The sequence below is a fragment of the Pan paniscus genome, chromosome 10, assembly GCF_029289425.2.
Source record: "Pan paniscus chromosome 10, NHGRI_mPanPan1-v2.0_pri, whole genome shotgun sequence".
Lineage (NCBI taxonomy): Eukaryota > Metazoa > Chordata > Mammalia > Primates > Hominidae > Pan > Pan paniscus.
In genome coordinates this window covers 16,402,992-16,426,657 of record NC_073259.2, presented here as the reverse complement: position 1 = coordinate 16,426,657, position 23,666 = coordinate 16,402,992, and the positions used below count along the sequence as shown (strand labels likewise).

The 23,666-nt window shown below is 36.4% G+C and overlaps 2 protein-coding genes across 2 annotated transcripts in view; one reads left to right on the top strand and one right to left on the bottom strand.

Moving 5' to 3' along the window:
- Positions 1-23,666, top strand: part of PRH1 (proline rich protein HaeIII subfamily 1) — a 245,644-nt gene that overhangs the window by 163,216 nt on the left and 58,762 nt on the right. The window lies entirely within an intron of this gene.
- Positions 22,074-23,197, bottom strand: PRH2 (proline rich protein HaeIII subfamily 2). The gene is given in 1 exon segment (XM_003829599.6): positions 22,074-23,197. A coding segment is annotated over 1 exon segment (510 nt). The 5' UTR covers positions 23,129-23,197; the 3' UTR covers positions 22,074-22,618.

Genomic DNA, 23,666 nt, shown 5'->3' with positions numbered 1-23,666 from the left:
TTGTGTAGTATTTCGTAGGGGTTCTCTGCATTTCCTGAATTTGAATGCTGGCCTCTCTAACAAGGTTGAGGAAATTTTTATGGACTATATCCTGAAATAGGTTTTCCAAGTTGTTTGCCTTCTATTCCTGTATTTCATGGATGCCAATGAGTCATATATTTAGTCTCTTAACAAAATCTTATATTTCTTGGAGGTTTTGTGCATTCTTCTTCATTATTTTTCTTTATTTTTGCCTGACTGAGTAATTTCAGAGGACTACTCTTGAGCTCTGAGATTCTTTCCCCAGCTTTGTTGATTCTGTTGTTAACACTTGCATTAGTATTCCAAAATTCTTGAAGTGATGTTTTCAGCTCTATCAGATCAGTTGGATTTTTTCTTAAAATGACCATTTTGTTTGTGTCTTCTGTATCATTTTATGGCGTTCCTCAGAATCTTTGGATTGTGTTTTGACTTTCTCCTGAATTTCATTGATCTTTGTTCCTATCCATGTTCTGAATCATATTTCTGCCTTTTCAGCATGGGAGGGAACTAGCGTGGTCATTTGGAGGTAAGAAGATACTCTGGCTTTTTGAGTTGCCACAGTTATTGTGCTGATTCTTTCTCATCTCTGTGGGCTGATATTCTTCAGTCTTTGAAGTTGCCATTCTTTGGATTTTTTTTTTTTTTTCTGTTTTTATCTTCTTTGACACACTTTGGGGTTTCACTGTGGATTCCATCAAATGAGTTTGTTTCTGGTAGATTTTAGGGGGGAAAAGATTTCTAACTCTAAGTCTGGGGTCTAGTTTTGGACACCGGACTTTGTTCTCTGGCACCTCAACATTGGGAATCTGCTGTGCTGGAAGGGACATTGTGTTCCTGAATTGCTGGCCACAACACTCTGAAGGATGGTACCAGCCAAAGCTCTTCATTGAATAGCGACAGTGTAATGCAAGCTTGTTAACACATGCCAGCAGCAGCAGTGTGGCAGGGTATAGGCTCTTGGACCGGGATGGGGTGCAAGCTGGCCCAAGGCTGCCAGCTTCCATGCGGGCATTGGCAGTAGCCTAAATTCATCTTTATGCATGTGGATATTTAATTTTCCCAGAATCATTTGTTGAGAAAAATGATTAATTCCTATTGAATTGCAATTGTATGATTTTAAAAATCAGCTGACCATGAATGTCATTACTAATTTCTGGACAGTCAATTGTGTTTCATTGTTCTTTTTGTCTCTCATAGTGCAATTACCACAGTGTCTTGATTTAGTCCAGTAAACTTGCAGTAAACTTTGAAATGAGAAACTAATCCTCCAACTTTGTATTTAAAAAAAATTATTTTATTGGCCTAATCACTTGGCATTTCCAGGCATATTTTTGGAGTAGTTTTACATTTTCTGCAGAAAAAGCTTTCTGTGACGTGATGAGGGTTGCATTATAAATTGCTCTTCACACGTAAAGACTCGCCTTGTGCTGGATTTCATTTCAGGTGGTCCTTATTGCTTGCAAGCTCTTTGATGAATACAAACATAATTTTGGCCCCTTTATTTATCTTATCCTAGTTGTTGCAGAAGGACATCTTGCTTTCTTGAACCTATTATATCTATTCAAAAGTGGAAGTTTTCACAGGTAACTTCTCTGTATCAAGTAACACAAGATCAAATAAAACACGAGCAATCCTTGTTTCGTGCCTGAACCAGACAGGTGATATTGAAATCAGTTATACAAATGTGTACTAACTCTTCATAAAGACTATCCAAAGAGGGTATTATTATCATCTGCATTTAATAGATAGCTATCCTAAGGCTGTTGTAAAATAGATTCTCAGATCATACCTATATGAAGCAGAGAACTGGATTTCCTTTCCTGGCAGTCTGACTCCAAGATCCTTTCTTAGAAACAATTATACTGTAAAAACTGAGAATGAATAAAACCCAACATGGGAGACTGATTTTAACATCTGTTAATCTTAAACCATTAAATAATAAAAATAAGTTAAAATGAAAGAAAAATATCCAAATATTCATATACAGAGAAGTCAATATTCTTCAATCGAAAACACATTTTTTAAGTGCTCAAGGAATATTTACAAAAATGCTGAATATTTAATTAAATAATTCATATTTGTATATCAAATTGACTTAAGAGAATGACTTCCTTAAAAGCCTAAGGATGCGAGATCAGTTCGATAAATATTGAAAATGGGCTGAAAATTATGAGTGGGAAAATAGGGCCATTTCAACCTGCATGTGACATCCGTAAAATTTATTTTCCATTTTGGAAACTGTAGGACAAAAACTATTCCCATTCATGTGGGGTATATATATATGTGTATGGGTGTATATGTCTTCCCAAGAAAATCTTGAATGCTTTTGATAGGAAAAATTTAGATTCTGTTTACATGTATCTGGTATTGAGAAAAATAAATTAACAGCAGTCATGATACAAGTTATGATCAAGCTTCCTTCAGAAATTTAGACATCCAATATATGATCTATGTATTGGGTTTAAAAATTTCCATAGCAAGTGATGTTGCTGAACACAAATTATGACTACACAAGGAAAATATTGCAAAACAATGAAAGAGAATATGTCTTCATTTGCATGCTTGCAAATGAGAAATCAGCTTTTACTTCAAAATTATTATGAAAAAAGCCTATAGCAAGAAGAGACGTTGTTTAAATAGTAGGTAATTTGAGCTGTTTTGAAAATTACATTTTTTCCATAAAGGCAGCATTGAACTCATCCATTAGTATGCCCTAGCGCTTTCCTATTTGACATTGGTCCCAGAATTGAATTTAGAAGAACCAAGAATTTTACTGCACATTCAGAAATCAGGATCGCAGAGAGTTTAAGATCAAGACCTTAAAGGGGATCATGACCAGTGATACTGGGTTTGCCCTTTTTTAATGTGTGTTTGTTCAGACATGGGAAGTTTACTACCAATCTTTTTTTTTTCTAAACTAGTAATGATAGAATTTGTATTTTCCTATGATGCCTATATTAAATGTATAATCATTTTAATATTTTTACACTTTTTTAATGAGTTCTTTCAAGGGTTGTTAAACAATCTAAACAATCTAATTTTCCCTTACAATATGCTGATAGCTAATCATATTTTCTCAAAGTCATTTTACATAATGTTTGACTGAAGAAAATATCTCTGGTATGACTCTACTTGCTGATAACAAAAGAGAATTTGAAACTTCAAGAAAAAAGATTAGAAAAGTTAACAACATAATACAAATAAGTATATAAAATATATAATTTATTCTTAAGAAATGTATATGAAATCAGAGTCGTAGAATGAAAAAAGAGTAATGTGTAATTTTTAAACTACAGTTACATTTCAAATGTGAATTTAAATTGTAAAATGTTAAGTTTAATAATATTTTATATAAATATAAAAGTGCAAAAATTATTCTGATGTTTCTAATTTTGAAAAGGACATGAGGCACTGAAAATTTTCAGACACTTCTCCTAGGATTATCAATTGAAAGAATTCCTTTGGCTGAGTATGACATAATCTGATTATGATGGAGGATCACCTCATAAGACCCAATATTTGTACTCCTACTGGAATACATATGAAAAAAGTGTGTATCACTGTGTTTTAATAGCTCAAGTTGAGAAGTCTCCCAAATGTCCATCAGTGATAAAATGATAAATAAATTATGGCATACTTATGCGGTAGAGTACTATACAGCAATTAAAAAGCAAACCAGAGTGACATGTTTACAAAGAATTTATATAACAAAGAAAATGAACAAATTTGAGCTAAATAGCTAATACAGATGTGAGAGGAATTATCAATATTGAAAAAATATTCAATTTAATTCAATTTATATGAAGTTTGCAAAAATATATTTTAATACATTGTAATTTATTACATTGGTGGCAAAACTCTAAAACGAAACATATAAGTGATTATCATAACAACTGGGATATGTGGGAGGAAGAAAACTAAAGAGAAACAATATCAACAAAAAGATATATATGGGGAGTGTCTGGATTTTTGGCAAATTTTATTTTTTGGCCAAGATGTAGTAAACATGGGAGATAAACTTATAATTTTTTCCCTAACTGTGTATTTAAGTTTTGTTACTTTTCATAACTATGTTATGTTCCACAATAGTAAAAATATTTAAAAATCAGAAAATAAAGTAAAATAATAAATAAAAAATTAAGCCAAAACTACATATGTGCATAGATACAATGGTATTATAATTATCATGTTTTTCTTAACAAAGAAGCATAGTGCATTATGGTAGTAAGAAATACAAGTTAAAATTATAAGCTTTTCTTTAAATTAATTTTTAAAAGAAGGTATAATCTAGAAATGTAAATTTAAATTCTTAATGCTAATCTTGGACAAAGCCTCCAGGAGCAACTGAAAACCTCTCTGCCACTGGCCTCTGCAGTAGAACTGCCCTTGCCACTCTTGGACTAATGAAGGAGCAAAGATCCTAAGTGCCTTATCCATACCTCCAACAAGATGCAGTCAACCCAAGGAGAGAAACCCAGTTAGACTTCCATGGGTCCCACAAATGCACAAACCCTCCATCTTGGGCTGACTGCACTGAGTGTTTGCTGACCTGCATCTCTCTGGGATGGAACCCCCAGAAGTTGACTCTTGGCCACAACCACTACTAAGATCTCTTCAGTGCTACCTCTAAACTGGGAAAGGAATATAAACACTGAGATTCCACCAGGGCTGCAGTTGGCAGCTCAGGAATGCCAAGTTTTGAACTGTAGCCAGGACTGAAGGGCACAAGGAACCTACATCTTCAGAACACTGAGAGGGAACATGGCTGCAACTGTGAGGAAACATAGGGGAAACATATAATTGAGCAACAGTCTATCAACTGACCAATAAGCATAAGTGTCACCTGCTGGATTACGCCCCAAAACTTCAACACCAAAAATGCCTCACTAACATAACCCCCTTTGAAGCCAGAGACACAAAGTCAGCTTCAAATAAATACCCTACACAAAGGCTCTCCCTGGTGAAAACATCCAGAAAGGAAGTCTATTTACTGTGCTCAATATACACTGCAGTTAAAGAAACACCCACATACAGAGATGAGAAAGAACAAATGCAATAACTCAAATGGCCAGAATATCATATTTCCTCCAAAAGACTACAGCAGTTTTCCAACAGGAGTTCTTAACAAGGTTGAACTGGCTAGAATGACAGAATACAGTTTATGGCAGAAACAAAGATTATTGAGATTTGGGAGGAAGACAAAACCCAATCCAAGGAAAATAGGAATCACAATAATGTGATACAGGAGCTGAAGGATGAAATAACCAGTATTAGAAAGAATTTAATGGGTCTGACAGAGCTGAATAACGCAATACAAGAATCTCACAATGCAATCACAAGGATTATCAGCAGAATATACTAATCTGAGGAAAGAGTTTCAGAACTTGAAGACTGGTTTTCTGAAATAATACAGTCAGACAAAAATAAAGAAAAAGCATAAAAAGAAATGAACAAAACCCCTGAGAAGTATGGGATTATAAAAAGAGGTTAAATCTGTAAATCACTGGAATCCCTGAAAGGGAGAGCCAGAAAGCAAACAACTTGGAAAGTATATTTCAGAATATCATTCATGAACTCTTTCCCAACCTTGCTAGAGAGGCCAACAGACATATTCAGGAAATACAGAGAACTCATGCAAGATTCTACACAAGATCATCTCCAAGATATATAATCATCAGATTTCCCAAGATTGAAATAAAAGAAAGAATGTTAAAGGCAGCCAGAGAGAAAGGGCAGGTCACCTACAAAGGGATTTCTATCACGGTAACAGCAGATCTGTCAGCTGAGTTCTTACAAATTAGAAGAGATTGGAGGCCTATATTCAACATTCTTAAAGAAAAAAATCTTCAACCAAGAATTTCATATCCAACCAAATTAAGCTTTTTAAGTGAAGGAGAAGGAAGATTTTTTTCAGGTAAGCAAATGTTGAGGGAATTTATTATCACCAGATCTGCCTTACAAGAGATCTTGAAAGTGGCACTTAGTATAGAAAAGAACACCACTACCAGCTAATAAAAAAAACCCTGAAACACGGAGACCAGTGTCACTGTAAAGCAACAACACAAACAAGACAACATAATAACAAGCTAACAGCACAATGACAGGATCAAATCCACACATATCAATATTAATCTTGAATGTAAATGGGCTAAATGACACAATTAAATGGCACAGAATGGCAAGCAGGATAAAAAAGCAAGACCCAATGGTATTCTGTCTTCAAGAGACCCGTCTCAAATTTAATGACACTCATAGGCTCAAAATAAATAAATGGAGAAAAATCTACCAAGCAAATGGAAAACAGAAAAAAGGGGGGGTTGCAATCCTAATTTCAGACAAAACAAGTTTCAAACAAATGAAAGTTTTTTAAAAAAAAAGACAAGCAAGGATATAACATAATGGTAAAGTATTCAATTTAACAAGAAGACCTAACAATCCCAAATAGATATGCACCCAATACAGGAATGTCTGGATTCATGAGGCAAGTTCTTAGAGACCTACAAAGAGACATACACTCCCACCCAATAATAGTGAGTGACATCAACACTCCACTGACAGTATTAGATCATACAGGCAGAAAATTAATGAAGATATTTAGGACCTAAACTTAGCATTGGACCAAATGGATCTGATAGACCTTTACAGAAGTGTCCATCCCCAAATAAGAGAATATACATTCTTTTCATAGCCACACGGCACATACTCTATAATCAACCACATAATTGGATATAAAACAATCCTCAACAAATGTAAAATAACCAAAATCATACCAAACACACTCTCAGGCCACAGTGCAATAAAAATAAAAGTCAACACAATGAAAATTATTAAAGCATAAAATTACATGGAAATTAAACATCATGCTCCTGGATGACTTTTAGATAAATTTAAGTCTGAAATCAAGAAGTTCTATAAAAATAATAAGAACAAAGATACAACAAACCAGAATCTCTGGGACACAACTAAGGCAGTAGTAAGAGGGAAATTCATAGCACTAAATGCCCACATCAAAAAGTTTGTAAGGCCTCAAATTAACAATCTAAATTCAAAATTGAAAGAATTAGAGAAAAAAGAACAAATCAACCCCGAAGCTAGCAGAAGATAAGGAATAACACAAATCAGAGCTGAACTGAAGGAAATTAAGACACAAAAAACCATTCAAAAGATCAATGAATTTGGGAGTTGGAATTAAAAATAATTATAAAATAGGCCACTAGCTAGACTAATTAAGAAGAAAAGAGAGAAGATCCAAATAAAACACAATTAGAAATGATTTAAAGGAATGTTATTACTTACCCTACAGAAATGGAAACAGCCATCAGAAGCACTATAAACACCTCTGTGCAGACAAACTAGAAAACCTAGAAGAGATAGATAAATTCCTGGACACATACACCCTCCCTGCTGCTGGAAGTCAGAGACCCCAAATGGAGGGACCAGCTGAAGCCATGGCAGAAGAACATAAATTGTGAAGATTTCACAGACATTTATTAGTTCCCCAAATTAATACTTTTATAATTTCTTATGCCTGTCTTTACCTTAATCTCTTAATCCCATCATCTTTATAAGCTGAGGAGGATGTATGTTGCCTCAGGACCCTGTGATGATTGCATTAACTGCACAAATTGTAGAGCCTGTGTGTTTGAACAATATGAAATCTGGGCACCTTGAAAAAAGAACAGGATAACAGCAATGTTTAGGGAAAAAGGGAGATAACCTTAACCTCTGACTGCTGGTGAGCTAGGTGGAACAGAGCCATATTTCTCTTCTTTCAAAAGCAAATGGAGAAATATCACTGAATTCTTTTTCTCAGCAAGGAACATCCCTGAGAAAGAGAATGCGTCCCTGAGGGGAGGCCTCTGAAATGGCCGCTTTGGGGACGGCTGTCTTTTACAGTCTTAGCTGAGGGATGAAATAAGCTCTGGTCTCCCGTAGCACTCCCAGGCTTATTAGGATGAGGAAATTCCTGCCTAATAAATTTTGGTCAAACCAGTTGTCTGCTCTCAAACCCTGTCTCCTGATAAGATGTTATCCATGACAATTCATGCCCAAAACTTCATTAGCAATTTTAATTTTGCCCCAGTCTTGTGGTCCTGTGATCTCACCCTGCCTCCATTTGCCTTTTGATATTTTATTACCTTGTGAAGCATGTGATCTCTGTGACCCACACCCTATTTGTACACTCCCTCCCCTTTTGAAAATCACTAATAAAAACTTGCTGGTTTTATGGCTTAGGGGGCATCACGGAACCTGCCAACATGTGATGTCTCCCCCAGACACCAGCTTTAAAATTTCTCTCTTTTGTACTCTGTCTTTTTATTTCTCAGACTGGCTGACACTTAGGGAAAATAGAAAAGAACCTAAGTGAAATATCGGGGGTGAATTTCACCTGATACTCCCAAGACTGAACCAGGAAGAAATTTGTTCCCTGCACAGACCAATGATGAACTCCAAAATTGAATCAGTAATAAATAGCCTATGAACCCAAAAAAGCCCAAGACCTGCTGGATTCACAGCCAAATTCTACCAGGTGTACAAAGAAGACCTGTTACCATTTTTACAGAAACTAATCCAAAAAGTTTAGGAGGACTTCTCTTTAATTCATTGTATGAGGCCAGCATCATCTTGATACCAAAACCTGGCAGAGACACAACAGCAACAGAAAATTACAGACCAAAATTCTTGATGGACATCGATGCAAAAATCCTCAACAAAACCTTTGCAAACAGAATCCACAAGCCCGTCAAAAAGCTAATCCACCATGATCAAATAGGCCTCATCCTGGCATGCAAAGTTAGTTCAACATACAAAAATCAATAAATATGATTCATCACATAAACAGAACTAAAGACAAAAACCACATGACTATCTCAATAAATGCAGAAAAGGCTTTTGATAAAAATTCAACATCCCTTCATGTTAAACTATTTCAAAAAATTAGATATTGAAGGAACCTACTAAAAATAATAAGAGCCATCTATGATAAACCCACACCCAACATCATACTGAATGGGCAAAAGCTGGAAGCATTCCTCTTGAAAACCAGCAAAAGGAAACGATTCCCTCTGTCACCATTTCTTTTCAACATAGTATTGGAAGTCCTGGCCAGAGCAATCAGGTAAGAGAAAGAAATAAAAGACGCCCAAAAAACCATAGAGTATGTCAAACTGTTTGCAGTTGACATATTCTCTATCTACAAAACCCCATAGTCTTGGCTCAAAAGCTCCTTTATCTGATAAACAACTTCAGAAAAGTTGCAGGATACAAAATCAATGTACAAAAATCACTTGTATTCCTATAAACCAACAACAATCAAATCAGGAAGGCAATCCCATTCACAATTGCCACACACACAAAAAAAATACCTAGGAATACAGCAAACCAGGGAAGTGAAAAATTTACACAATAAGAATTACAAAAAAACTTCCCAGAAAGATCAGAGAAGACACAAACAAATGGGAAAACATCCCATGTTCATGGATACAAAGAATCAATTATTAAAATGGCTGTACTGCCCAAAGGAATGTACAGATTCAATGTTATTCCTATCAAACTACCAATGAGATTCTTCACAGAACTGGAAAAATTTATTTTACAATTTATATGGAACCAAAAAAGAGCCCTAATAGTTAAAGTAATACTAAGTGAAAACAACAGAGCTAACAAAGCTAGAGGAATCACATTACCCAACTTCAAACTATGTTACAGAGCTACAGTGACCAATATAGCATGGTACTGGTATAAAAACAGGTACATACACCAATGGAACAGAATAGAGATCCCAGAAATAAGGCCACACATTTATGACTATCTAATCTTTGACAAAACTGACAAAAACAAGCTATGGGAACAAGACTTCGTATTTAATAAATAGCACTGGGATAACTGGCTAGCTATCTGCAGAAGATCAAATCTGAAATTCTTCCCTGTACCATATAAAAAAATCAAGTCAAAATGGATTAAAGACCTAAATGTAAAACAGAAACCTGTAAAAGCCCTGGAAGACAACCTAGGCAATACCATCCTGGACCTAGGAATGAGCAAGGATTTCATGGCAAAGACATCAAAAGCAATCAAACAAAAACAAAAATTGACAAATGGGATCCTATTAAACTTAAGAGCCCCTGCACAACAAAAGAAAATATCAACAGAGTAAATCGACAACCTACAGAATGAAAGAAAATATTTGCAAACAATGCATCTGACAAAGGCCTTATATCCAACATCTATAAGGAACTTGAATTTACAAGAGAAAAACAACCACATTAAAAAGTGGGAAAAAGACCTGAACAGACACTTCTCAAAAGAAGACGTACATGTGACCAAGAAGCATGTGAATAAAAACTTAACATCACTGATCATTAGAGAAATCCAAATCAAAACCACAATGAGGTACCATCTCACACCAGTCAGAATGGCTATTACTAAAATGTGAAAAACAATCAGCTCCATCATGGTGGATGGGAGGCAGGACTAAATTGCAGTTCTGACTTGGAAAGACAGAGTAGCTTGTGAATTTTAGCTCCAGAAAGACTGCAGAAAAAAATCAGGAAATGTGAGAGGACCCACAGGTTTTCTGAAGAAAGTGGGCTGCTCCTGCAGAACCTGGGAGACACCCCAAATACTGTGAAGGCCCAAATTGCAGAAGTGGGAAAGGGAGATCCTCTGCCCCCAAACACAACCTCCCCTGGGAAAACTGAAGGTCTATTTTATGGGAAAAGATTACAACCTTACCTGGAGCTGAGTCAATTTAGAGAGCTGAGCAAAATACAGGAATAGAGGGAGCAGTAGAAAAGGCCCTGTGAGCTCGCTGGGTCCTCAAGCAGGCTATTCCTGTGTGGCATCACAAAGATCCTTTGGAAGGGTGACAAGAGGGAAATGCCACAGAGAGAAAGAAATCACCAGCTGAATTTTGGAACAATTTGAAGTCATCGAGAAGCCTCCTGGCCAGAACTGAGGGAAGAGTTCAAATCCATTGTGCAGACTAAATAGGCAGGGGAAGAACTAAAGTCCTACTTTCTTTCACAGCTAGGAGGTGGGTAGCCTGTGGCAAGTTCTCAGCCCTGCTTGCCGACTGTCTGGAAACAGACAGGGTGCCATTGGGGAGGCATGGTGGGAGTGAGACCAGCCCTTTGGATTGCATGGGAGCTGGGTCAGGCCTGTGACTGCCAGCTTTCTCTCTCTTCCACGACAACCTGCATGACTCAGTAGAGGCAGCTTCCTTCTAGGTGCATAACTCCATTAACCTGGAAACCTCAGCCCCATCCCCCCTAGCAGCCACAGCAGGAGAGAGTGAGTCTGAGCTCAGACATGCTTAGCTCTGCCCCACCTGATGGTACTTCCCTACCCACCCTGGTATTCTGAGCACAAAGGGCATATAGTCTTGAGAGTTCTAGTGACTTACCCACTGCCGGTGCCTCTTCATACTATCACAGCTGATGCTCTCTAGAAGGAACTACCTCCTGGTAGGAGGCCAACCACACAAAAATAGAGCATTAAACCACCAAAGCTAAGAACCCTCACAGAGTCCATTTCACCCCCCTGCCACCTCCACCAGAACAGGTGCTGGTATCCACAGTTGAGAGACCAACAGATGGTTTACATCACAGGACTCTGTGCAGACAACCCCAGTATCAGCCTGGAGCCTGGTGGACTTTCTTGGTGACTAGATCCAGAAGAGAGATAACAATTACTACAGCTCAGCTGTCAGGAAGCCACATCCATAGGAAAAAAGGGAGAATACTACATCAAAGAAACACCCTCTGGAACAAAAAAGTCTGAACAACAGCCTTCAGCCCTAGATCTTTTCTCTGATAGAGCCTACCCAAATGAGGAGGAGCCAGAAAACCAACTCTGGTAATATGACAAAACAAGGCTCTTTAACACTCCCCAAACATCACACTAGCTCACCAGCAATGGATCCAAACCAAGAAGAAATCCCTGATTTACCTGAAAAAAAAAATACAGGAGGTTAGTTATTAAGCTAATCAGAAAGGCACCAGAGAAAAGTGAAGCCCAATGCAAGGAAATCCAAAAGTATGATACAAGAAGTGAAGGGAGAAATATTCAAATAAATTTTAATAATAAATAATAAATTTTAATAATAAATAATAAATTTTAATAATAAATTCAAACATTTGATACAGTTAGTACATAAATTTTGATGCATAAAAAAGTTAAAATGAAACACACTAATCTGTTCTGTGTACACCTAAATGTAACTTTGACACTGAAATGGATTAAGACACTGCTCTTCTCTGAGGAACTGAGTTTTTATTCTAATTTCTGGATGTAGTGTGTGGGAATTATTATTTTTGCCGCTCTTTTTCTGAAAAAGATTGCCTTTCCCTAAGAGCTGTTGTTCCAATGAAAACCTAGTGTTTTCAACCCAGCATGAATGATGCAAGTGCTGAGGTCCTTTGGGCGAGACCCTCTGGGGTTATTGTAGCTCTCACTGGAGACGTGAGCTCTGCTCTCTTTTCAAAGTATCCATGAAGTCTCAACAGAACCCACCACACAACCCCCCACCCACCATGGTAGTTTGTCTTTCTCTGTCTTCTTTCCCAACCTCATCTTTATTGCCTGGATATAGCGAGGCCAGGGTAACCTTCTTGTCTCTATGTGGATAGTACGTTTGTACTTCTAGCCTTGGGATTTTTCCTTAATATTTGTCCATGCTAGCTGAGTTTGCCTTTTCAATAGCTCTCTTGACTAAATGTACGGTAATTTCCAAGATATTTTGGTTTTCTTTTATTTTATTTTTGCTTAGCATTGCTTCAGGGGACTGAAGGTGAGGGATCAGTTCTTCATAGTGGAACACCTTACATCTTTCTCTGCCATCTTTGACGTTTATGAGGCATATTTTTCTACTTTGTTTGGTAGCTGTTGCTGAATTTGTTTCATTGGTGCTTTGCTCACTTTACTTACTTTTTTAGCTATTGAAGAAGAATGACTGTATCATGCTGCTGATTTCCCCATCTTGGCTAGACAGTATGTCATCCTTTATCTACATTGGTCCCTGTAGTGAGGATCATGGAGCAGATGTTGCTGGGAGAGTGAGTATATGTGAAAAAAATGTGAAGGTATTTGGTGCTGATGAAGCAATATGCCCTACTGGGCAGGGGAGAGGCACAGAATAAGAATTCTTGCCATGTGGATGAACTCATTCAAACACAATGACTGCTTTATGAGACAACAGATAGATTTCCACCTCTTCTCACATGTACAGAGAAAATATTTCCAAAGTCTCCAGAATATTTACGTGTAATACTATTTAATATAAACTTGCAAGTCTTTTTAAATGTGTTTAAAACTATCACAGTACTAAACATGAACTAGATGCATAATAAATGCTGAAAGTAAAAAGCCTGAATTATTAAAGTGAAAAGAGAAAAAGATTTAGATCCCAAATAAATGTATGCGTTTGTGTGTGTGTGTGTGTGTGCGCACGCGCACACACATGTTTGCTGTGCATGTACTTGTAAAAAGTAAAATAATAGAAAAGTATTATTCTTGGTACCCAGCATTCTAGGAATAATGTCTTCCACAAGATTATTAGAAAACTCTGCTACTTTGTAGGAGGAGCTTTGGATAACTATGAATAAGTCCCTTTACAGACTTAACTTTAAAAAACCATCTGATTTTTCTTTATTTTCTTTATTTTTATTGTAAATTGACATATTTTACTTGCATACATTTATGAGGTATCAGGTGTTGTTATGATTTATGAATACTATGTGGAATAATTAAATGAAACTAATTAATGTATTCAAATGATAATAAATATAACAGATAACAGGTAACAAATATTATTTTTTTATGGTGAGAACATTTGAAAGTTACTTTTTCAGCAATTTTGTAATGTACAATACACTATTATTAACCATATTCACAATGCTGTTCAATAGATCTCAAAAAAAGCAAAACAAAACTTATTCCTCTTGTCTAACTGAGGTTCTGTAAACTTTCACCATCATCTCCCCATTTTTCTCCACCCAAACTCGGAAGTATGTAAAAATTCTCAGTGCTTAGAAAGTTTCATATACCAATTTTTGTAATGATACTTCCCCAGAACTCAATTTGACAGACTGAAGTATGTAGATAAGACAAAAAAAAAAAAAAACACAAACCAATGAAAATAAATATGTCCTTATTTGCATGTTTACAAATGAGAATTCAGTGTTTCCTTTCTCACCAGCTACAAAAGACTTCAGCCTACTGTGTATAAGGCACACAGCATCTGGATGAAGCTCAGCTGAGCTGTCTGGGGAAATACAGAGATTTTTATGAAGAGAGCTTTAAACCCAGCCATTAGCAAATCTGGATGGTTGCTGGTTTAACATTCCCTTTTTAAAGGGAATATATTATTGAATTTTCAAGAATCAGATATACATAGCATTTTAGATGAATGCATTAAGAAGTCTTCAGCAGTGGTATTAGACATTGGGGCATGCTCTTACAGGCAATGGGTGGTGTCATAAAGAGCATATTTACATTCGTTTTAATTGTGGAATTTATAATTGGAAATTTAGGAAATAGTTTCATAGCACTGGTGAACTGTATTGACTGGGTCAAGGGAAGAAAGATCTCTTCAGTTGATCGGATCCTCACTGCTTTGGCAATCTCTAAAATTAGCCTGGTTTGGTTAATATTCGGAAGCTGGTGTGTGTCTGTGTTTTTCCCAGCTTTATTTGCCACTGAAAAAATGTTCAGAATGCTTACTAATATCTGGACAGTGATCAATCATTTTAGTGTCTGGTTAGCTACAGGCCTCGGTACTTTTTATTTTCTCAAGATAGCCAATTTTTCTAACTCTATTTTTCTCTACCTAAAATGGAGAGTTAAAAAGGTGGTTTTGGTGCTGCTTCTTGTGACTTCGGTCTTCTTGTTTTTAAATATTGCACTGATAAACATCCATATAAATGCCAGTATCAATGGATACAGAAGAAACAAGACTTGCAGTTCTGATTCAAGTAACTTTACACGATTTTCCAGTCTTATTGTATTAACCAGCACTGTGTTCATTTTCATACCCTTTACTTTGTCCCTGGCAATGTTTCTTCTCCTCATCTTCTCCATGTGGAAACATCGCAAGAAGATGCAGCACACTGTCAAAAGATCCGGAGACGCCAGCACCAAAGCCCACAGAGGAGTTAAAAGTATGATGACTTTCTTCCTACTCTATGCCATTTTCTCTCTGTCTTTTTTCATATCAGTTTGGACCTCTGAAAGGTTGGAGGAAAATCTAATTATTCTTTCCCAGGTGATGGGAATGGCTTATCCTTCATGTCACTCATGTGTTCTGATTCTTGGAAACAAGAAGCTGAGACAGGCCTCTCTGTCAGTGCTACTGTGGCTGAGGTACATGTTCAAAGATGGGGAGCCCTCAGGTCACAAAGAATTTAGAGAATCATCTTGAATATATTAGAAAAAAAATAGCTCCTAAGAAATTCTTGTATGTTATATAAATTTATACTTCCTCAAGGTTCTTTCATTGTGTATAACTTTGTGAATTTTACAAAGATATGCTTGGAATCAACACCATCCAAACATATCACAAATTAGGATATATGAAATTATGTATATTACCATACAGAGAAGAATGTGAATACTATAAAGAGTTCTTATACAAACAGGTAATATAGATTTTGTATCAATCATTCACCTTTCTTGAGATTTTTAAATGAGAAACCTATAATGTATAAGATACATGTGTGTACGTGTGTATGTATGTATGTGACACAGTTACTAAAAATAGGCTTCTTAAACTTACATCTCAATCTGGTAGATAAAGTACATAAAAGAATATGGAATTTTAGTACCTATATTAAGTGTTTTTAATTTTTGTATAATATTTAGTACCTGATTAGCATGTATGCAAAAAAGTAATTTGCTTCGTTTGTTGAATTAGAAGCCAGCTGCCTTACTAAACTACCACATTTGCTTTGCTCATTCTCTTGGCTTTGCAGATAGAAAATTATATCATCTGCATATAGTGATTTATAATGATTATTTTACTTCTCCATTTTACTACTCGTAATTCTTTTTTGGTATCAGTTGTATAATGAAATGGTTTGAACATTCAAAGTGTTAAGTAATCCTGATCGTAACTGCTGTCTTTGCAAATGGAGTGTTTTCTAGTGTTTTAACAATAAACGTAATACTGACTCTAGCTTTGAGATAAATTCTTTTAAAAATATTGTTCAGGGAGAATATTTGTTTCCTATCTTCCTGTGTATAGTATTATAATAAAATCTCTGTTAAAAACTATCAAATTTTTTGCTGTTTATTAAGATGATCATATTTTCCCTCTCCTCTGACCAATTAAAATAATGATACTTGTTAATGGTGGTACATAAAACAATGACATGTCTTCTAGTCTATGCATTCTAGATTTAACAAAATACAATATACATATTCATACACACGCACGCACACACACAGAGAGAGAGAGAGAGAGAAATAAAATTGCAACCTTAGAGGCAAATTGGAATTCAGAAAGTAGCTGCAAGGTAATGAGAGGTAATCTCCAAAAGGGGAAGATAATCCCAGTTTGAATAACATGAAAAATTGTGTCAAAGAATTGTGTGCCAGAAGACAGTTGATTCATTTTTTCAAGGGCTAAGGAATGTAACCATAATCCTGAATTCTTTGCTAAAAATTTGTTCTGGGGTTTGAATTAAATAATAACATTCCCCTCTCCCCTTAAAAAAAGATGAGGGCTGTTTACTAAACATACCTCCTTACTGAAAATGCTAATAACCAATCTGCTTCAGAAAGACTGTTATGGACTGACTTGTTTGTCTCCAAAATCCATGTGTTGAAGCCCACACTCTCAATGTGACTGTATTTGGATATAAGGCTTTTAAGTAGGTAGTTAAGGTTAAATTAGGCCATACAGTGAGGCCGTAATACAATAGGACTGGTGTCTTTATAAAAAGAGGAAGAAACAGGCATCTGTGGGCACAGAGAAAACACAATGATGTATGATTCCATTTATATACCATTCTAGAATATGGAAACTAATCTATAGTGACTGAAAGCAGATCCATGGTTGCCTGGTAACTGGGGGTTTGATAAAGAATGGGCAGTGGTAAGTTGGAGGAATAACACAGGAACATAAAGGAAAGTTTTGGGGGTACTATATATGTTTGTTACCTGATTATAGTGATGGTTTCACATGTGATGAGTATCACATGGTGAGACACTCATGAAATTGTACACTTTATATCTGTACAACTTATTGCATGTCAAGTATACCTCAAGTGGCATATTAGAAACAATTCAGGAGGAAAACTGCACACAAGTATGCATTCTTAGAAAGCTTCTCTTTGCAACTTTGGAAGAATCAAATATTATTATTTCCTATTCTTATTTTTTGATCTTAGCCTGGGCCTTATGTTTACTGGAATAAAATATGTAGGAATTCTTGTTGTCTTATCTACCTTACTGGTTTGTCTTCCCCAGTAGTAAATTTTTAAGGGAAGAAAGCTGCAGGGGTGTGTGTATGTGTGTGTGGGGGGTGGTGGGAGGGATAGGAGAGCAATAGCAGAGAGCTCCTCTGAAGTGAGTTCTAGCTTTCCTGGAGCCTAGGTTCTGCTTCATCATCGAATGCCCCATGAAAATTCAGTTTCAGAGCCTACTCCATTACCCCATTTTCATTCTTGTAGGAATTGGTGTGTTCCTCAAATTCAGCTCAATATCCTGGAAGATGCCAAGCCTGTAATGTCCATCCTACCTCTGCCTGGGTCATGTGTTGGCGCTCCTATCCTTGAAAGTTTTTTCTTAAAATTTCCCATTTTTGCCTGCTTAACTCCTCAATCTGGATCCCTCCAAATTCGAGGATCATATAGACAACATTACAGGTCTTTGCTGAGGTAGTTTATTGCTCTCTATTGATTTAAAAATTTTCTTGAAGAAATAAGAATATATTGGGATTTAACTCCACCGTGTTGTTTAGCAAACCTATACTTACTTACTTTGGAGTAAGATTTAACAGCCATAGAACAGATGTTGCTCAGCAGAGGTGTGGGGAAGCTGAATAAAACCCAACCTTTGATAACTCTAGGGGAGTGGGTATTACTGAGTAGTGGAGAAATACAAAATGAGGACAATTCATGCTCTGCAGATGTTCCTCTGCATTCTCAACATCGTCCCTATCTGGCTCTAACAAAGAGGCTGCTGTATGGGATTAATATAGAGTTCTATCAGTTTTCATAAGCCCTGTAAATGGTTCTCAAATGTTCCTGGATATTTTCAGTTAAGTATTAGAGAATATCAAGGGTAATTATGTTTTTAAAATATTTCGATATATAATATTTTTTAATGTCAGGATAAGCTTAATAAATATTAATGAAGGAAGCAAGAATTAATTATTAGAAAATCGAAGATTTTGAATCCATGTGATTTCCTGAGCCCTATATTCTTATTGCCAAAAAGACAGCAGTCATTCCTGGACAATAATCCTATAAGGTTATTCTGCAAAGTGTGTGTATACGGGAACTTGCAAGCAATTAATTGATAAATAAATGTAAATTATCAGCACTCAGCATTCAGGAGTTATGGCTCCTCTGGATTCATTCAGTAAATTTCAGTGCTTTGAATTATAAGAGCTTTGGATAAACTATGAAAATATCCCCTCAGTCTTCCCTCAGCATTCCTCAGTGGAGATGATTTTAGTGCTCAATATACTCCATCTACTAATTTACATATTTGCTATATGTTATACTTCTATCCATTGAATTTTAATGCAATTGATAACAATTAAAATGAATGAGCAAATTGTGAAGAGATTAGATAAAGCAAACATGCACAATGATGCAGAGAATTGTCTTTATTTGTTTATTAACAATGAGAATTCAGTTTTTTCTTTCATCATGAAGTATGAGAAATTTCACTTTATGTTAAGAACATACAGTATCTGGATCAGAATGCAGATAGCTGTCTGGGGCAAAATAATCTTTTTGTGAAAAAAGCTGTGTGCCCATTCATTAGTACACCTTAGTGCTTTCTACTTTCATATTGAGCCTATAGTTTTTTTTTAAAGGAAGAAATTAACTGCACATCCAATTAATAAGTATGTATAACAGGTACATGTGATAGATGAAGAAATTGTCAGCGTTGCAGTTAGACATTGGAGCTCTCTCTTTGCAGCCATGCTAAATGCCTTGTATAGTATCCTCATTATAATAATAAATATAGAATTCCTAATTGGAATTTTGGGGAATGGATTCATAACATTGGTGAACGGAATTGACTGGGTCAAGATGTGAAAGAGATCTTCGAATCCTCACAGCTTTGACTATCTCCAGAATTTGTCTGATTTCGGTAATAATGGTGAGATGGTTTATAGAGGAGCTGTAGTTATCTTTACAGATGAGCAGAAAGAAAGCCAGAGCTGCAAACTCTTGTGGTGAAGAGAATACATCACTAGGGGGAACCCATCCCTGGGAAAGAAGCTGTTCTTAAAATCAGAAGTGGAAATAACTTAGAGTAAAATAATCAGATGCTTGCTATCACAATGGCATTAAAAATTCGAAGACTAGGCCTTTTGGTTCCTTTGTGAATAATCATTTTCTTATTATATTTACTAGCTGGTCATTGTGTAATCACAAAGATTCTTTAGAAGTTGAATTAATAAACAGCTATTGTATTAAATTTTATTTTAATTACAATGGCTTTCCTTCCTTTCCTTTTTTACCTGACTAGATTCTCTTGTTATTTTCTGGACAGAAAAACAGATCTGCATGTGGTGGTAATTTTACTCCTTCCATTTGAATATATGTATCTCTGTTATGTGCTTGTTTATCTAATATTAAATAAAATTATTCACTTTCTAATTATCCACAACATTGACAAGCTTTTTCTTTGTGCCTTTTTATTAGATAATTTTTCAGGGTGTTGCAGATACACATAAGGTTAGCAGCTACTTTGAGGTACACCATTTTAATCACGGTCAGAAGCTAATCAAAAAACTATTTTACAAGAATTGTTTTTTAAAAAATATATTAAATATTATCAAAGACAACGTTGGCATCTTTTGAGATGGTCATATTTTTTTTTCCTCTGCTGACTTCATTATCCAAAACAAATAATGAACATTCCTTAACATTCCTAGAATCAAGTCTGCTTGGTCATTTAACTCATATATCACTTTAATTTGTTTTAAATTATTTAAAGTGAGATTTATAGTTATTACTGTTAGAGTAGTCATATCAAAAAATTTTTTTTCAAGAACTTGGGGTATTTCTCTTCTTTTCAGCATTTTGTATAAATCAGCATATTAAAGGACTGCCTGTTAATGAGGAATCTTCCATGAAGGTGCTTTTGGGAGGAGTGAATTCTCTATTAAATTTCATCATATTTTACTTAGATATTAACTACTATAATGAGTTTAATATATTTTTAAGGTCATTTTGTATATAAGTCACTCCATATTGTATATCTGTAAAAACTGTGTTCAGTTTTTCATGTTTGCTTTTCAGAATGTAGGAAAAACTCATCTTTTAAAACACTTGTTTAGGCTTTACCTGATTACTCTGAAGATTATCTGTTTCCCTTATTCTTCCAGAATTTTCACAATCTTTTGCCAATTTTATTGGATTTTCAAGAAGTTATTACTGTTAGTTCAAAATTTATGAATCATTTCTTCTCATTCATTTAATCTTTTAAATTTTCATTAATTCTTATTTCTGTTCTCCCAAGTGTATTTTGTCTCTCTTTTTTAATTATTTGAGCTCATTGCTTACTTTTTTTTCAATACTCCTGGTTGCATTATAAAGTCATCAATTTCTAAAATGTTTTCTGACTATTGTGTAAATCAAGTCACATCAATTTTCACATGCAATTGCCCTTCAAATTATGCTGCCGCCTTGATGAAATCCATTCAGGTTTTCTTAAGAATGGTAAGAATCATAGGCAGGGACAGAACTGATCAGTGATAAAATAGGGGAAAATAGGTCTAGTGGCTTCTGGGGAATACAGGCATAGAACAATACTCACTTTCCTAGAAAACAAAATAAGTTACTCTCAAACTTGTTAAAGTTTCTCTCAGCTTCTGGGACTTTCTTTCATTGGTCCTGTTTTGCTTACATTCATAAGCTGACTAGACTATCAGGAAATGACCTGAAAATAATTGTGCAATTTAAATTCGAGCTAAGAAGACAGAGAAGGAAAGAAACAGTGGAACTCCTTCCCCAGGCAGATGACTTAATAAGGATAAGGAGGAAAGAAGCTTGCTGGAAACATCAAGGAGAAGGGGTCCTGGATGTTCTTACAATGTGAACATGGGTCTCAGATTCCAGAGTCCCAAACACTCAGAAGGAGATGCTACAATCAGAAATTGCAAGCTGATTATTTTATTGGTATATTGAAGTTAGAGCATGATCACATTATGTTTCAAGGCATTTGAAACACTGTCATCTTCTTATTCACTTCCTGAAAAAGACAAGGAAGATTATAGGCAAGACTTGACATGGCAGGAAATGTCTATTACCTCATTGGTTTACTGCGGTAAGGAAGATGCAAAACCATCCTTTTGCCCTCTATCCCTTCTACAGCCCCCCTCCTTAATATCATTTTCTTTGTTCACACTTTCTATGCCATTGCACGTAATGTGCTTTAAACTGTTGCTTAGATGAGGAAGAAAAACGATTATTGTTAGGTTGTTCATGCTTTGTGGCTGTTGGATACGTTAAGGGTTATTTTCAGAAAGATGGGGACTGCAACATATCCTGTAATAGGGACAGTGTGAAAGCAGCTTTAATGTTCAGTGACAGGGATTGGTTAAGTAAATTACGGAAAAACCAAACAATAGCATCGTATATAATTGTTAAAAAAAAACTAACCAATAAACACTGAAGAGATCTAAATAAACTCATGTGAAAGCTAAGAAATAAAATTTTCCAATAAGTAAGACACAGAACTGAATATAAAGTGTGGTATTAGTGGTGGGAAAATTATATATAGTTATGTAGCAATAAATATTTCAAAGAGGAGTTTCCAAACAGTAAAAAGTGGGAGTTTTGGGAAGGGTAGAGGGGAGGAGAAATGAATTGCTATTTAGCTTGGTACATGTCTATGCAGTGAGATTAGTTTTTGTTAGCTTAAGCATGTATGACTTTAAATGTGAAATGTGTTTTAAAAAATGAGATATCATTTAACAGCTAAAAGTCCAAGGACCATTTAGCAGGAACACTGGACTTGAAATGCTAGTGTGAGGCAGGACTGAGCCTGTCCTGAACAAAGAGTGTTCAGGTAAAACTTTAAATAAATGGGAGTCTTTGAGTTTGAGGAAAGGAAACAGAGTGCCAAAGGGAGAACATGATTCTATGTCCTCATTCCCAACCCTATTTAAGAGAGGTAATTTGAAGATAGTGATTCTCAAAATTGGAATTGCCTTCAAGAGATTGTTTAAAAACAAGATCTTGCTACCTTATCCCAGAATATTTGAACAAAACTCATGAGAAATGTGTTCCAGGACAGGGCAATATTAACAGGTTTTCAGAGGATTCATTGGCACAATGAAGTTGGAGAACTGTAGCAGTTGGAGCCTTTGATGGATAATAAACTGGAATCGTACCTGTCATTGAATCCTAGATTACTGAGGAGACTGCCCCTGTGGAGGTCCTTGGGGGCGGCCCCCTTGGGGAGGTGGTCCCTGGGGCTTTCCAGGAGGAGGTGGGGGAGGACCTTGCTGATGGCCTCCCTGTTGGGGTGGTCCTTGTGGCCTTCCTCGAGGAGGACGGGGATGGCCTCCCTGTTGGGGTGGTCCTTGTGGCCCTTCTCGAGGAGGACGGGGATGGCCTCCCTGTTGGGGTGGTCCTTGTGGCCCTTCTCGAGGAGGACGGGGATGGCCTCCCTGTTGGGGTGGTCCTTGTGGCTTTCCCTGAGGAGGTGGTGGACCTTGTTGCTGCTGGCCTCCTTGTTGGGGTGGTCCCTGCTGAGGGCCATCATTCTGGTTCCCATCACCAGCAGAGGGTTGAGATTGCTGTACTCCCAAAGGTGGTCCCTAACGCTCCTCATCTATGAACTGCTCAGAGTCTCCTCCATCTGTGTGAGTTGAAACAAGAAGAGCTGAGCTCATGCTGGAAAACCCTCCTCTCTTCATATCTCTCTGTCTTCACCACACGGCCGGCCCCTCTCTCCCTGACCTGCCTCTCAACTCCCAACCTCCCCCCTTCCCAAGGCTTCCTAATTAGAACTCCTCTTAATCCACATAAGGGTGGTGAAAAATCAAATTTCTTTACTCATGGTCCCAGAATCAAGGTTGGGAGAAAACTGTTTATATCTCTGGGGCACTGATATTAGCCAGTTCCTGACAAGGATGATAAGAAGACACTGGAGAACTGATCAATTTTTCAGGGAAAAATGGAGACAGAGTTTACTGAGAATTTATTGGGATTTACCTGATATTACCAAGGGAACGTCTTCTTGTCTGACATCTAGAAAAGAAGTACAGGATGATGGGAAAAGTTACTTCATGAATCATTCAGAGCTCATAGTGTTCTACGAGGATAAAGGACCTCTGATCACACCCTGTGCATCCCCTTTGAGATCTCATCAGCCACTCTCTGATGCTACCGGAAGTGGAAGAAGATGTAAGGGAAAGCAGGATTGTTACTACACTGAGCGTCAACCAGGAACTC